An 18053-nucleotide genomic window follows, 5' to 3' on the forward strand; every position below is an offset into this window, starting at 1 on the left:
TGCATGTTTCTACGCACAGATGTCGCTTTATCCACTTGCTGGGATACTCTGTACCGGCGCATTCTAGTGCTCTTTCCACAGCTTGCAAGCCAACCGTGGGAAGAAGGTATTTCGCGTATTAAACATTTAAAATACTGTCACAGTCTACTCATTGAGACGTCTACTTTTATGTTAACAGTTTAACCCAGTAAGACAATTAATAAGGTTAACAACTGTCAGTTTTTATTAAGGCAGCTTGACTGACACCACGTAAATACGTGTAATGTTTTTGATCTAATATTTAAGAAAGAGAGCACTTAGCGACTTCCAACAAACCTTATTCATGATTTCAAATAACATTAAACTAATGCAAGGTTCCCTATAACTAATTCTCGGTGCCTTCAGTTACACCCACATAATTTCTGTCTCACTGACCTCTGTACAGAATGATAACCGGAGACCTCTCGATGATCACCTGTTATTTCAATATCATTATTGCTATATCTTTCATCAGTTCCGTCTGAAATCTGCATAATAACCGACAATTAGATGAATGTTATGTTTAATATCGGGCACAAAAGCAAGGCTCACTGACAAACGCAAGCAGTTGCAAAGATTTTCATCACTAATGCTTGATCGAAACCTTGATTTATTCATTTTCATCACCGAGAAAAATCTTTCACAAACATAAGTCGACCCGAACATGGACATAACTCTCGCGGCTTCTCGGTGCAGATGTGGAAATTCTTGTTGTGAAATTTTTTTATAGAATTCTTTTGTACTTCACACTGCAAAGAACTTGTCCTTCAGTCTTGTATTGCACTGTAGATCAATTAGTTCTATCTGTAGATCATTCGGAGCATCTTCAACTGATGACAAGAATGGCCGAGTGAAGAGGCAAATGACAGGAGACAAACTCGTTACATCTGCAAATCGTGCTCGAAATTGTTCCTTAATTTTATTGACATGTATTCTTGAAATCTAGCACTTTCATGGACCAGTCCAAGAGTCGGGAAATGTGCAGTGTTTTCTGTCAATAGCTGGCTCTCCCTATGCGCAAGCTTCCTTTCAAAGACATTTACTTTTTCCAACATGTCAAAAATTAAATTATTTTCACCTTGCAAACTGACGTTCAGGCTGTTCATGTGAGACGTAATGTCCACGAGAAATGCAAGGTCTGATATCCAACAAGGGTCTTCCAATATAGGTTCACTTTTTCCCTTCTCATGTAAGAATGTTACTATGACCAAATGTAAATCAAAAAATATTTTCAACATTTTACCTCAACTGAGCCAGCGTACTTCGGTATAGTAAGGTATGTCGCTGTACTCCGCTCCTAATTCCTACAAGAACCGCCGAAACTGGCGATGCGTAAGCCCATGTGTCTTCAGATAGTTTACAGTACACACAACAATGAGCATGAAGTTTGCTAACGTTACTGATTTTGCACAAAGCGCCTCTCGATGCAGAATGCAGTGAAACCCATACAACATCTTGTCTGTGCGCCCTAGCTTTTTGCGCTTTCGTGCTATGAGTCCTCTCTGATGGCCTTGCATTGGTTGTGCTCCATATGTGGTCACTGAGACTAACCGATTCCAGTCCATACCGACACCATCAATCGCTTGCTCGACAGCTTGGAGTAATTCCGCACCTGTGGTAGTCCCTTTCAAAGGTACCAAGTCCAAAACGTCCTCTGTTACACAAAGTGCGTTATCGACACCACGTACGTATATCACAACTTGGGCTGTACCTGTAAGATCTGTTGCTTCATCGAGCACAACAGAGAAAGCAACAAGGTCTTTAGCCTTATTTATTAGCTGCCTGTGCACATCGCTGGCCATAGCACTGATACGCCTTGTCGCTGTTTGTTTGGATGGACTGATTTCTTGAAACCTGCTAATGTTCGTGGGACACACAAGTTCTGCAGCATCAATCAGACACCCTTTCACAAACTTCCCTTCGGAAAAGGGTTTCCTAGAATGTGCAATTCTTAGTGTGATTTTAAAACTTGCTCACGGTGAAGATTTAGTGTGGTTGTCATTCTGGAAAATTAAAAACAGTACATTGTACAGTGTACAGTAAAATAGACATAAATGTAACACAAGAAACTAAGAGTTCAAGAAGTATAGTTACTTTAACATACAGTAAAATCGAGTTGATGTGTGTTATCCATTTTTTTAAGGACATTTAATTTTGCTTGCCGTTCTTCACTGTTGAGTACACTACACTCATCTTTGTGATATGTATTGTAGTGTCTTTCAATTGAAAACTTACACTGGTCACCTATTATTCGACGGCACAGCAAACACTGTGAGTTTTCGCCAATGGCGACAAAAAAGAATTGCAGTTCCCAGTCATTCTTAAATGTCTGAGAACATAGATCTCCCATCCTTTGCTTTTTCACAGTACCTGCCATTTCTCAGTACTTCTCTGTTAAGGTTACGATCACCAGGGGTAAACGAGATTGGGTATGTTGCGCTCTTGCTTGCACCACATAAAGAGGGAAGTGGAGCCACTGCCGTTCATTTAGGACACATGACTAAAAACAGATGTCGCTGTCGCACATGCGCAGCACTTCTGCACGTCTGCACACTGTGCAGCGTTTGGCCGGCCCTGTCATAAGATAAACATCTGACAGGCCTAGACTAGTAATGAGTGGATATGTAGTTACTTATTTTGTGGGGATGAGTTTTCTTAGCGATGGGATAGTGGACACTACTGTTTATTTTTTACTGTCAGTTCTGGATTTGTTTCACTATCCACTATTAGGAGTGAGAGCAGAATATTATCCATTCAGGTAATTGGAATTTTGGCTGGACTGCCTGGAACCTAATGTCATCTAAATAGTTGGCATAGTGGTATGAGGGAGAGAAATCTTGAATAATTATACAGTCACACCTAAATTAGTAAGTGAGAAGTGAACTCACTTGTAATTTCTGATTTAATTTGCAATTAGAAAGAATAATATAAAATTACTGCTTAATCTGTAACACAAAACAGTCTTTTGTTTCATTCAGTGTGTTTTCTCCACTAATTAATGATATGTAGTAGCCCACCATAGGCAAAGTTATTTAATTTTTTACCATTTAATTATAACAGATACAAGATAGTCCTTGCCTTTTAGTGAAGTACAGTTGTGGAAGTAAGGATATTGCTACTGTTACTATCCCTTCTTGTTTTTGCTAAATTTTTTACTGTTTCCTTGTTTGTTGCAGCATGTGATGATAAATGTACTGGTGTACTTCTTGATGAACTGGAGAATCTAAGTTTTATTTTATCAACAAATACAGAGCACCTTTCGGCTGGTTTTGTACCACCACCTTGGACTGCCTTAAGTACAATTCAAAATAATTCTGACAGCCTTAAACAAGAACTTGACGAATGGATCACTGTAATAGAAAAAGTGAGATCACTTCCGGCTGGTTTTGGAGAAGAGCTAAGGAAAAAAGCAAAAGCTCTCATGAACAGGGTACGAAAATACATATGACATTTGTAACTATCACAAAAAGATTTCGGAGTAAGGTTGTGTGTTATTAAATTGTGTAAGTGAACCCTAAAACATTATGTAATGGCTGTACCTCTGTGCATGACATGTTCATACAACAATATTCTTCCTGGAAATGTAGGAAAGTATGATGAAATGAATGATTTGTTATCTAAAATACACCATATTCATTTAAAAATACTTCAGTAGCAATTTCTGCCACAAATTATTGCCTTCATCATAAACAATTTGTGATGTCCCATAGATGCTGCATTACTTTTCAGCTTTCTGCCATTTTCTCTACTGTAGCCGTACTTTGCTACACTGATCATTGATGTTGTGGATCCATCTTTCCATTTTTGCCCAGGATTTTTCCCTTGAAAAATTTTTCAGGGAGGTATGCAGAATTAAATAGGTAATCACTTTGGTTTTAAGTGCTGTTAAGCAGTGTTGATTTTCTACCAATTTATCTTAGATCAACACATTAGGTTTTATTTCTGTTCAGGAGAAGTAAACGAGAAACACTACCCTGTTATATTCTGTGACTGTGTGAAAGTGTGTGGTATAAAATTCCACTTTGGATACTTAAATGTTCTGGTCTCTTGTATGCATGGAGACTTATCTTCATAATAACACAACTTATCCAGCAGAGGGTCGCATTTACTAAATTAACCATAGTAGTAAACTGAAATGCAGAGTGGGGGAACATCAAGTGTGTAGCCCAACAGAGATCAGATTCAGATCTTTTCCTGTACTTAATTTATGTTAATGACCATAAAATGACATTAAAGCAGGGATGCACAGACCATGGCTTGAGAGCCGCATAGAGCCTGCTGTTGGTGGCATGCCCCTCACCTCTCATTCTTGTAATTTTTTTAAAACTCATATTTCGTTTCTTCCCAGAAGGGGAGAGACCCAGCCATTGTAGAATTTAGTTCTTTTAAGCTGCGCCAGTCTAGCTGGTACTGAGGCAAAGTATTTCAAATTTGGAATATGTGTTAACTCGTGCAGAAATGTAGCTATGACAACAATAGCTGTACGTGAATCTACAGGAAGGAGGAATGACATGTTTCTGTAAAAATACGTTGTTATAATTGTATTTGTTAAATGAAATGAATGTTTAGGAAATAAACGATGTATGTGTGTGTGTGTGTGTGTGTGTGTGTTTTACCCCCCACCCCATCCCCTCACAACATATTTCTAGGCATCTTGAAGCCCTAACATCTGAAAGAATGCCAACAGCTGTGGCAGATTTTTTTTTTTTTTTTCCCAGACCCAATTTAACGAACGGGTACTATTATAAATAATGTAAATTGAGTCAAAATCATCATGAAAGGATAGAATGAAAATGAAAGCTGTGTTTATGGAAGGGTTTAGAAGTCAATCTGATCAGCGGCATTATGCATGATATATGGAAGTAATTAACTCTTACTGGGGTATAAAGAACTTGGCCACTTTCCTAATGAGTAGTGTGGGCATTTTGCCCAATCAGATGACATGTAAGCATTAGTGGTCCTTAGATGAAACTATCAAACTGAAAGTGACAAAGAACTACATTTGTAGCTCAAAAGACATTGATATTGTAAAAAAGGATTACTCTGCATATAAGTGAGGTAACGTGAATAATATAAATGGTGTATGTTAGAACTAGTTTGACCACTTATTAATGAGCAACAGCAGTGTTTAGGCTTCTTCTTCTCTTCTCTTTTCTCTCTCCCTCTCTCCCTCTCTCTCTCTCTCTCTCTCTCTCTCTTTCTCTCTCTCTCTCTCTCTTTTTTTTATTTTTATTTTTTTTTTTAAAAAAATGCAATAGCCACTTTTTATTCCCTGGCTACTGTACTACACCTTCCCCTACCTCATAAATGTGGTTTTGGAAGGAGTAACAACTTCTTGAGTTGTTGAAAATCAGTGTCCACACATTTTTTATTTGGTTGTAAGAACAGAACGACGTCATAAGGTAATAAATAAGGAGAACAAGTTGTTAATTTGATGTTTTGTCTGGTGGGCTGTGTGACAGCTGGTGTTGCCACATTGAAAAATGATGTGATTTTTGGCTGTTTTTACTGATTTCAAGGAAGACTCTTGCATTAATTATTCTTTGATCTTCTAAAACAATGATAACAAAGCATCCAGTGTAGCCAGAGAAATGAGTTGTCATTTTCTTGGAAGTGCTTTGCAAATGAACCACTTTTGTTCTGTTTATTCATCGTAGAGCATCTTGACTGCTACTTTTATTCTGGCTCATACAAATATCTCCAAGTTTCGTCTCCTGTTACAGAATCATATTCAGACTTTGCAATTCCTCACTTGAATTTTTTTAGCATTTCCTTACACCCAGTGACACAGCCTCTTTGTGAGATTCGTTTATGTTATGCAGAATCCAATGGGAATAGATCTTTAAAACATAGCCACATGTTCATACAAAATCAAATGTACTGCAGTCTTTGATATGCCCACAGCAGGCTCTATTTCACAGATAGTATCATGCTACTGTTCAGTTGTTTTGCATTAAGCATTAATATTTTCTGGAACAGCTGATTTTGGTTGATCTTTATGATTTCATCACTGATGGAAGCACCACTGTAACAGATTTCTGCAAACCAATTGCAGACACCCTTTTTGGACAGTGGTTGAATATCAAAAGTTGAATGAAGTGATTTGAAGAGGCCTTTACAGAAATCACAAATAATAATCCAACAAAAACCTTAATGTTAAATCACCATAATTTTCACAAAAGTGTTTCCTTAAACATACAGTGTAAACAATCTACTTGCTGCTTTCTGATCTGCCATTATTTAAACAGTGACAAATGACAAGTTTCAAAATAATAACAATTCCACATCTCCACAGCTGTAGTTCTTACCTTGTGGGATCCTGCTTCAGTCAGTTATATCACAGATATTCTTTGCCTCTTTGCTTGAGATTTTTTGTAGCCTGTCCAACATATGACACGCCGTGTTGGCTCAGAATACTATTTACACCCAGTTTTGAAATGTAATGCCTCTGAATTTTTTAAAGTGAAAACTCTTAAAGCTTTTTAAATAAAACAAACATTACTAACATTCTGCATCTTTATTCTGTGTTTCTACGCATTTATTTCTCACCAGAGTTACCCTGGTGACAAACACATTTCTCCCAATAAGAGACCAGTTTGATGTTAAATTTAAAATTTTCCTGGTGAATTAAATGTTTGAAGAGATTTTGGGATTGCAGCCAGTTATCGCAAACCTCACTCCATGATATTTCAACTGGAAATAATGTGGAGTGAAGTTGACGACTGGCTGCAATTCTGAAATCTCTGAGACCACTTTGTTGATACTGTCCCTGTACAATGTCTGACTTTGTTGACGAAGTCACAACCTGCCTCTGCTTGCACAACTTCATCATTATCAAAGATAAGTCCTAAAGTTGTTTTTAAGTTTTGGAAATCGGATGGGGCCAAGTCAAGACTGTACGACAGATGATTTATGACACTGAACCCAAGGCATCAGATTGTAGCACATGTTGCAGCGCTTGTGTGTGGTCTGACATTGTCACGCTAAAAGGGAGGGTGCTCCATGTGCGGATGAACTCACTGAATTTAAAACTTGATTACAGCATCTGTTTCTCACGCACCGACGTAGTTATGTTACTCACTACAATTTGGAGCTCTCTAGTGGCAGAGGGCTGCAGATATGTAGACATGAAGAATAAAGATGTTGAATGTTAATAACATTTGTTTTATTTCAAAAGCATTAAGAGTTTACACATAAAAATTGGAGGAATTACTTTTCCGCACACCCTCATAATATGGCAGATTTCCATGTTCTTTCAATGCAGAAGCCTCTTGAATGTTTTCGTAATCAGCATGTTTGAGTAGTGTGCAAACTGAACCAGTATTTCCACACTTTGGTCTTATGATCAACTTTCCTATGTCTTTTTTTAAAAGTGTCAACTGTCACATTAGAACTGCTGATTGCTTCTTCATTGTGACTGTCTCTTCCTTTTGCATGGATTTCCAAATGTTTAGTAAACTGACTCAAATTCTTCAGATGAATGAGTTTAAGCTGTGCATAAATTTGCTTTATTTTGTCACTAATTCAGCCATTCTGCTATTTGCATCTTTTAATACTGAACAATGTCCAGTGATCATCTTGTTTCTAAGTATTCTGACTTTGATTAGTTTTTCTTTGAGTTCACGGAGTCAGTGAAATTAGATTACAGGTTTTGGCAGAACACAGTTTTCACCTGCATGATGTAAACAACAATACTGCAATTCTTCACCTTCTTCTGGCCTGTAATTGTGTAATAATAACTGATGCTTTATAGGTATAGTTGTATGAGATTTGAGACTTGTGACAAAGGAATACATGTTTCTGAGACATAAAAGGTCACAAATACAACTGTAGGCCTGCTCTCTATAATTTAACCACCATGCACTTTGAAGATTAATTAGCACCAATAATTCATCATTGCTTGTGAGTTTGTATAATAGATCAGTTCTCAAATACACTTTGAAGATTAATTAGCACCAATAATTAATCATTGCTTGTGAGTTTGTATAATAGATCAGTTCTCAAATGCTTTGATTCAGGAAAGATGTACTTGCTGTTCTATCTCATGTTATCATTGGATCTACATGTACTTATCTGACAACACTTATTCACAAGCACAGTGTACGTAAACAAGTCTTTCTCATATAGCTTCTGGGATGTGTGTATGAGATTTAAGGACTCAGATAATCCAGCTCCACTTTCCAGGACATGGGGCCAATTTCTAGGTTTGTCATGGCTGTGCTCTCCAGACCTTTTTTATTATCTGAACCACAGAGGCATATATATCCTTTTCCTTATATCATAATACCTGTGACAGCATGTTCAACCATTAGGCATTAACATAAAATCTATGTAGCTATTGCTAAATGTATTTAATTATTCCCTACAGTTAGGTTTGTAATACCACAATTCCTCCAAAATAATAATAGCTGCTGAATAATTGATTTTGTTGCCCGTAAAATGTTAATGTTACATTTTTCATCTGTTCATCATTAGAAATCAGAAACGCTGCCTGTAATGATAAAAGGAAGTAGGTGAGACGATCCCAGTTGGAACAAAAAGAAGAAGAAGAAGAAAAAGAAGAAGCCAAATGTGACATTTACTACAATAAAAAGAAACCTTTATTTAGAACGTTGCATTCAGTTTCTTTTTTTAAAAAAAGTCATACATACTTTCTGTAACAACACAGACTACAGTTAGTGCTCACCGCCATAGCCAGAGACCCAAGTTTTGTACACTGACATCTGTAATCAGTGGCCTGCCGACACAACAACTCCCAAGCAGCAGCAAGATATTTCCGCAGTTCAGGCTGCTCTCACAAGGCAATGCCTATGCTGAGCGCACTGACCGTCTTTTGGGAATCTTCTGCATGATACTGGAACTTGACAGAAATACTTCTCCTGTATGATCAGCTCCAAAGAACAGTACTTAAACACCCAGACTAGCCGAGCAGGTCCTTGATATGGCAGGGCTATGTTGTGACATCCACCGTTTGTCATTTGTCACGACAAGATCCACTGACACAGTCTAAGTGGTACAGCTGTGCTGTGCTGTGATTCTCAGTCTGTGTCAGTCGACACTGTCCTTAAGACTCGGCCACCACTGCCGTCACTGAGCCTTAAACTGCCGACTGCTACCTGACTGTCAGTTGCTTGGCACTCTTCACTGTGCTACCACCTCATAGTCCGAGGTACAAAGTGAGTGCTAGCCTGTTCCTCCGCTTGGGGGTCTGACAGCAGCTGTGGCACTTTCCTAGACTGCAGTCCCATGTTCAGCACCCGGGTCAGTTCCAGCTGAGCCGTTCTGCCTGGCTCCAGTTATCAGTCACCATGTTACTGTTCCACCATCCTGCTGCCTGCCATCTGCCAGCTACAGGCTCACAGCTCTATATTGATTTGTGATTTGAAATAAAGAATTTAAGCAACAAGTTAGTTGTCTGCACATCCACCTAGCTCCAGCAGAGAGCCACTTGCCCATCATTCTTGTCGACACCCACAGCATTTCATTTAGACATCAATGACGAATGCTTCATTTCAGCACATTTTATCATTAGCTCTAAGTTTCAGTAATTTACCTCAGTTGTTCCTATATGAGTATCACTTATATAATTTTGGCTCACATTATATAACAAGTAGAATAAAAAATTGAAGAATGAGTAACTCATTTCTTGCCAAAACTTCTGTGCAGATACTGTTTTAATACTAATCAGATAACTATGGAATAATAGTATTATAGACTTATAGGACGTCGGCATTGTGACTATTTTGTACTCGCAATGACTAATTAAATTTGTTTTACTAAGAAGATGCATTTTTGCTTTGTAACTTGAAGTAGAGTAATAACATTTTACTCCGAAGAACTGTTTGTGAAATTATCTTTAGTCAATTTTCAGGTAAAGAAACTTGAGAGGAATTCAAAACATGCAGTGGAAAGTGCGGTAGATGTTAGAACTGAGGCTACAGCTATCCAGAAAGAAATTTTACAGCAACGGACAGAAAGTAAAGGTTCGTAATTGAATGAACAGCTGATTATTGTACAAAGAAATTGAATGATGTAAGTAGGAAATGGACAACAGAACAATACACGACTGAACTATATTTTCTGATGTGTCAGTAGTGCTTTAAAATGTATATATTTTTGCAACAATTGTAGTAATACTGTTGTTAATACTGGATGTCTTCTGGATGAGATGAGTATTCATTCTTAGTTTATATCACATAATCCATCTGCCACAAATTTTGGATTAATTCAGATCCATTATTAGCTGTAACTGGACAGCTGATATTCTAGTTTCTTTAATAGGCTATGATCTCAAAAAGTAACAAGACATATCAAGCTATAATTTTCAGAACCTATGAAAATCCACTGACATCTGTGATGTATGGATTAACAGTGAGAGTCATATTAACCCTTTCAGACCCTCTGGCTACAATTGTGTACATTTACTATTACTGTGTCCTAGTTGCAACAGAAGTGTTTTTTTCCCAATGGAATCCTGAGTTACACGTTTGTGAATGTACAAGCTTTTCGTCACGTGTAGCTGGTTCCAACTGTTGGGTGTCACTATGAAAATATCGGCAAGTCAGTATAGCACTGCGCAGCAGCTTGTGACCACTAGAATTCATGAAAGTGGTCAGTTTACTATATTCCACTGTATAATTGAATATTGATATTGTTATTTTCCATCCCCCAGAAAAAATTCAGGTCTGGAGTGGTTTAAACATAGTTCAATTATTGTCAGTTTTGGAACAGATAAATAATTCATATTACACACTACTGATCATTAAAATTGCAACACCATGAAAGATGCATGCAACAAACATCAAAATATAGATATACAAATCATTAGCATTTCACTGCAGCTACACAAAGTAGGTAGGTAACACTATCTACATTCTGTATGTGAGGTAAGATTATGCAGAGGATGTGTCATTCAGAAATTGCATTTGAATGTTGTTTGTTAGTGAGAAGATTGTGTTATGCCTTGTGTAAAAAGGAGAAGTAACTAGCTGCATGTCGGAATTTGACAGTAACGGGATCATGGGCTATTGAGACTAAATGAGAAATGGCTACCAGCATGTCAGAATTTGACAGCAACAGGATCATGGGCTATTGAGATTATGATTCATCATTTCACAGTATTGCTGCTCATATTGGTCAGGATCCCATAACCTGTCATGCTATACCTGAAGTAATAAACAAGGCGGTTGAGTTTAGGCTTGTTCCGCACACCTATATCACACATTCTCTGACAGCCAGTGAGTCTTCAGCATTGCTCTGACCAATCTGTTGTGTTTTTCAGCCAATGCAAGCATTAGGCTTGATCTTAGCAAATTATTTATTGAATTTTTATTCCATTTGTTACAAGTTTTCATCACTTATGGTGGTGGTAAGTGACAAATCCTGCAGAAGAAAGCAAGAGACATAATTTGCGAGATACATGTGTAACGTGCCGGGACATGTCCTTTTATTAGTGCCTCCTACCAGTTCACGTCACAACCAGATGTACCGGTACTGAAACATTTGCTCACCCGTAGGTAGTGCGCAGTGTTCTCAACCTACCTTGCTTTGCTTATTCAATATTGTCTTCCCGGTAGCTGCGTCCGTCTCACCTAAATCACACTGAAATTAAGAAGCCAGGATCCTAGGTTAAGTTTTCCAAAATCAAAAGTCAAGATCGTATTCATTGTTGAACATTTATGTCAACCACAGTGCGATTTATTTGTTATCACTCGCACACACAATATTCATGTGACCAGGCCTCTTACACTTAATTGTCACATTAGGTAGGTCAAAAACTTCGAGTCTTTAACAAAGTTCACAATTACAGTTACCGAAAAATTAACCAACTTGCTGCACTTTTGCTCCAAGAGAATCTGACAGAGAACTACTAGAGCTGCACCAGCTCGGACCTTATATAGACGAGCGCTTGAATATTTGACTATTTCTGTTAATATATTATAGTTTATAATTTCCCAGGGTTAAAATGATCCTTTGTAACTGGTTTTGAAGTTAACTATTGGGTTTTATTATTTAAATAAAATAAGTGAGCTGTATCAATTTAAATACGCGGAACTAACTTATGCATCCGCCGTGGGAATTCCCAACTTATAACCATGGCAGCCCTTTTGAACAATAATTTTTACATATTCAAATTTACTTGATTCTTAATTAATGCACTTACAAAGTTGAGACTGGAGTTATTTTACGTAGAAAAATAAAGGTAGCAAAAGTATCGAAACAGATCTCGGAATTATTTGGTAGTTTGGTCACAATTGGCACTGAAAGTCATACAGGCTACAGATTTTAAGTCTTAATATCTATTTAACTAATAGACTTTAGGTTAATTTAAATACTTCAGTGGAATCAGTAAAATTTAGGCTTTCTTTTGGATGCACTCTTATAGCTGAATTTGATCTATTAGCTCACTCGAATATTACTTAATATGTATTGCACAATATACGTCATTGTCCATAACTGTTAATATTATGCATTTCCAATAAAACTGATTAGCTCATTACTTTTAGAATAGACATTAGAATGTACTGAAATAATAGATTTTACTAGGGGGATTTTTTTAAAACTATTTCTGAATTCTGTACTATGAGGCTGAAGGCCACAGAATCTGTAGTCGGAATCTGAGTTGTGAAAATGAAAAAAAAATAAAAGTTCATTGCTTAACTAAGTTACTGAAGGAGTGTAAAACCAAAACAGGATAGCAGTGGGCAACCCTGCTTCGTTACACATGCTTTGTTCAAGCACAAAGCATGTGCATGCATGTATCGCAAATGTCGCTTGGAACTGCCAGCAATGCAACTTCCATCCATGCCTTGACCTGCACGAATCGCTTTTGTTTGTGAATTGGATTATAATATGGAATTGATGGCTACATGAGAATCATACTCAACACCAGACAGGATATGAGTAGCTGTGCACAGTTAGTTGCCAAGAGGACAAACATTTTGTTTGCTCAGCCATACAGTATTGTACAGCCCCACCACGTACCCTGAGTCAGTAAATGCACTTGTTTGCTACAAGACAAGTATTTACAAGGACAGTGTGAAGAAGTCAGGAACACTACAGACTATAAGCATGGAAACTGTTATTCTAGCTTCCTTTGATGTAGCAACAGAAAGAGGTACACTAACAGTGGTGGTCCCAATGACAACTCTGGACACAGGAATGGCACCATGTCTTCCTTCCAGAGTCTTTGTTCTGTGTACAAATTGATAAGCATACTGGAGCCTGCGTGTCTGCCTCAGCTACAAACAGCACCTGGTGCGGCGGGGCGGGATTGGTCGTCCGTTTTTGTTAACGCTATTGTTCAGTCCACCTACCTCGATAGGATTCTTGCCAATGTCCCCTTCATTCTGCCGTAGCAGATACGTGCTAGGCAATGTAAAGTAGTGTTGATGAAACCACCACCTGATACCTACCACACAGAGGCTGAATAACTCTAGTTGAAAGTCAGCTCCTGAAAGTTCATGATTAAAAAATCGGACATTCGGGACCTTCAGTTTATGTGCAGAAAAGCGATCAAAATTAGATTAACTCTGCTTTTTATTCATACTGAAACACATGAAATGGATATCAAGTCCGTATTTAATATGGTAACACATTATCATTCAAAGTTCATTGTCTGTCTAACAAATATTCACTCAAAACGCAGCCAGAATTTTAGTAAGTCCGACCCAACTAATTTTCATGTTCTACCAGTCACAGACCCACAACTATTCACAAGTTAAACATTTAGTCATTTCAGTGGTCTTCTTCGTAAGAGGTGCTCTCCAAAATATTTGTACAGAACACAAAACATGTCATGCGGAGTTGTTACTATGATCAAAAAGTTCACACACCCATATATCTCAAACTATTTAATTTAGAAACACCGAATATTGTTTAAAAAGTTTGCAACTCCAGTCATGATATGCTCAAACCGAAATAAGCCACTATTTCCTCATCTTACAGAGTATTTTAAGGGGCAATCTAACAGCGTGTTATCCGTAGACCGGCTAGCAAGCTACTCCTCTTGAGGTACTCTCCTATATGCCCACTCATCTTTTTGTGCAGGAACAGCTTAATTCTGACTGGCTGTTGATCTAAATGACCAATCAGAATGTTCCTTCCAGATCATTCCCACAGCAAATCTTGCCTTAGCCAATCACTAATTTGATCGTAATTAATGTCAGCAAAACTTCAATTTCTTGAATTTTGTTTAATCAAAGTAAACAAAGTGTAAAATTTTCTTCAAATTGATAAATAAACTTATTCTGCCTCTAACTTTCATTCTGGCTACTTTTATACAAAAGCAAGCTCACAACAACATGTTGTTGTTGTGGTCTTCAGTCCTGAGACTGGTTTGATGCAGCTCTCCATGCTACTCTATCCTGTGCAAGCTTCTTCATCTCCCAGTACCTACTGCAACCTACATCCTTCTGAGTCTGCTTAGTGTATTCATCTCTTGGTCTCCCCCTACGATTTTTACCCTCCACGATGCCCTCCAATACTAAATTGGTGATCCCTTGATGCCTCAGAACATGTCCTACCAACCGATCCCTTCTTCTGGTCAAGTTGTGCCACAAACTCCTCTTCTCCCCAATCAATTCAGTACCTACTCATTAGTTATGTGATCTACCCATCTAATCTTCAGCATTCTTCTGTAGCACCACATTTCGAAAGCTTCTATTCTCTTCTTGTCCAAACTATTTACCGTCCCTGTTTCACTTCCATACATGGCTACACTCCATACAAATACTTTCAGAAATGACTTCCTGACACTTAAATCTATACTCGATGTTAACAAATTTCTCTTCTTCAGAAACGCTTTCCTTGCCATTGCCAGTCTACATTTTATATCCTCTCTACTTCGACCATCATCGGTTATTTTGCTTCCCAAATAGCAAAACTCCTTTACTACTTTAAGTGTCTCATTTCCTAATCTAATACCCTCAACATCACCCGACTTAATTCGACTACATTCCATTATCCTCGTTTTGCTTTTGTTGATGTTCATCTTATATCCTCCCTTCAAGACACCATCCATTCCGTTCAACTGCTCTTCCAAGTCCTTTGCTGTCTCTGACAGAATTACAATGTCATCGGCGAACCTCAAAGTTTTTATTTCTTCTCCATGGATTTTAATACCTACTCTGAATTTTTCTTTTGTTTCCTTGACTGCTTGCTCAATATACAGATTGAATAACATCGGGGAGAGGCTAAAACCCTGTCTTACTCCCTTCCCAACCGCTGCTTCCCTTTCATGTCCCTCGACTCTTATAACTGCCATCTAGTTTCTGTACACATTGTAAATAGCCTTTCGCTCCCTGTATTTTACCACTGCCACCTTTAGAATTTGAAAGAGAGTATTCCAGTCAACATTGTCAAAAGCTTTCTCTAAGTCTACTTTTCTTCTAAGGTAAGTCGTAAGGTCAGTATTGCCTCATGTGTTCCAGTATTTCTACGGAATCCAAACTGATCTTCCCCGAGGCCGGCTTCTACTAGTTTTTCCATTCGTCTGTAAAGAATTCGTGTTAGTATTTTGCAGCTGTGGCTTATTAAACTGATTGTCCGGTAATTTTCACATCTGTCAACACCTGCTTTCTTTGGGATTGGAATTATTATATTCTTCTTGAAGTCTGAGGGTATTTCACCTGTTTCATACATCTTGCTCACAAGATGGTAGAGTTTTGTCAGGACTGGCTCTCCCAAGGCCGTCAGTAGTTCCAATGGAATGTTGTCTACTCCGGGGGCCTTGTTTCGACTCAGGTCTTTCAGTGCTCTGTCAAACTCTTCACGCAGTATCGTATCTCCCATTTCATCTTCATCTACATCCTCTTCCATTTCCATAATATTGTCCTCAAGTACATCACCCTTGTATAGACCCTCTATATACTCCTTCCACCTTTCTGCTTTCCCTTCTTTGCTTAGAACTGGGTTTCCATCTGAGCTCTTGATGTTCATACAAGTGGTTCTCTTATCTCCAAAGGTCTCTTTAATTTTCCTGTAGGCAGTATCTATCTTACCCCTAGTGAGAAAAGCCTCTACATCCTTACATTTGTCCTCTAGCCATCCCTGCTTAGCCATTTTGCACTTCCTGTCGATCTCATTTTTGAGACGTTTGTATTCCTTTTTGCCTGCTTCATCTACTGCATTTTTATATTTTCTCCTTTCATCAATTAAATTCAATATATCTTCTGTTACCCAAGGATTTCTACTAGCCCTCGTCTTTTTACCTACTTGATCCTCTGCTGCCTTCACTACTTCATGCCTCAAAGCTACCCATTCCTCTTCTACTGTATTTCTTTCCCCCATTCCTGTCAATTGTTCCCTTATGCTCTCCCTGAAACTCTGTACAACCTCTGGTTCTTTCAGTTTATCCAGGTCCCATCTCCTTAAATTCCCACCTTTTTGCAGTTTCTTCAGTTTTAATCTACAGGTCATAACTAATAGATTGTGGTCAGAGTCCACATCTGCCCCTGGAAATGTCTTACAATTTAAAACCTGGTTCCTAAATCTCTGTCTTACCATTATATAATCTATCTGATACCTTTTAGTATCTCCAGGGTTCTTGCATGTATACAACCTTCTATCATGATTCTTAAACCAAGTGTTAGCTATGATTAAGTTGTGCTCTGTGCAAAATTCTACCAGACGGCTTCCTCTTTCATTTCTTCCCCCCAATCCATATTCACCTACTACGTTTCCTTCTCTCCCTTTTCCTACACTCGAATTCCAGTCACCCATGACTATTAAATTTTCGTCTCCCTTCACTATCTGAATAATTTCTTTTATTTCATCATACATTTCTTCAATTTCTTCGTCATCTGCAGAGCTAGTTGGCATATAAACTTGTACTACTGTAGTAGGTGTGGGCTTCGTATATATCTTGGCCACAATAATGCGTTCACTATGCTGTTTGTAGTAGCTTACCCGCATTCTTATTTTCCTATTCATTATTAAACCTACTGCTGCATTACCTCTATATATTACAACATACGTCTCCTGAATTGTTGTTGCAACATAACTTTCCCACGGTTCGTTTGTACAACGTTTTACATAAAATGAAATATTAAATTGTAATGTATGTCCCACAAACACTCTCTCAATCATTCTCACGCACGCACACTGCAAAATATAATCAAATAATAATTTTGACCAATTTTTGTATTATGTAATGCACAGTGGCTAAAGTTTTAAAAATAAAATTCTAATTAATTGATTTTTATGCACTGATAACTTTGGAATGGCTTCAAATGATAATGAAAGTCACTCTGTTATTGTTCCTAACTTGGTTTTAAAAAACAAGCGTAGGTTTTAGGAGTTTTAAGTAATTCTCTTCATCTCCAGAACTATAATAAATAAAAATCTGAAATTTTGACAGCATCATTCCGTTAATAACAAAAGGCTTTGTACCAAATGTGAACAAAATCAGATAATAACTAATATGGATTATGTAGATTCATGGAGGGTATGAATCTTCGTATCGACTGAATGTTACGTATTCAGTTCTCACGGCAGGCAGCGTCAGCTGTACTGTTAGCGAAGCAAAAGAAAAAAACATAGTCGTCGTGCAGCCACTGTGCTGCGTGCCTTACTGCAACGAATGTCATCTTGTAATAACTTGCTACGTTACACTGGCACCCACAACATATACTTTTGGTAGTTGAAATAGAGTCACTACTATGTATCTGCCACCAGCATTACACACTGCCAGTTGTTACTAGTGTAAGAAAAAGCTATGCCCAGTTATAGGAGCACTCTTAGCCATTGACCTTAATTGTGCTTGTGACCGGTGTCCACTGGGAACCAGTGTATAGGTGTGCCACTTTGACCAAGTCGCACTGCACTATTGCCTTGTTGGGCTCAGTAATGGTATCTGTACAATGGTCACTGCATGTAAGTGAAGGCTGCTGAATGTACTTGGCCAGACCCGCCCTCTGTCATGGCCGCATTCCCTTAGACTTCCCAGGTCTTAGCCCAGTATACCTAGTTTCCCCCGAATTCTTGATCATTGATCCTACAAATACATTACTTCTCAGCTGGTATCACTTCTTTCA

General features: G+C 38.1%; 1 protein-coding gene across 1 annotated transcript in view; it reads left to right on the plus strand.

Annotated features, from left to right (window-relative positions):
• LOC126262654 (laminin subunit alpha-1) overlaps positions 1-18053 on the plus strand; it is a 429094-nt gene that overhangs the window by 220362 nt on the left and 190679 nt on the right. Inside the window, exons 13-14 of the mRNA XM_049959424.1 lie at positions 3195-3448; positions 9890-10001. Coding sequence (XP_049815381.1) covers positions 3195-3448; positions 9890-10001 — 366 coding nt within the window. The remainder of the gene's footprint in view (positions 1-3194; positions 3449-9889; positions 10002-18053) is intronic.

This window comes from Schistocerca nitens, chromosome 6 (assembly GCF_023898315.1).
Source record: "Schistocerca nitens isolate TAMUIC-IGC-003100 chromosome 6, iqSchNite1.1, whole genome shotgun sequence".
In the NCBI taxonomy this organism is placed as follows: domain Eukaryota; kingdom Metazoa; phylum Arthropoda; class Insecta; order Orthoptera; family Acrididae; genus Schistocerca; species Schistocerca nitens.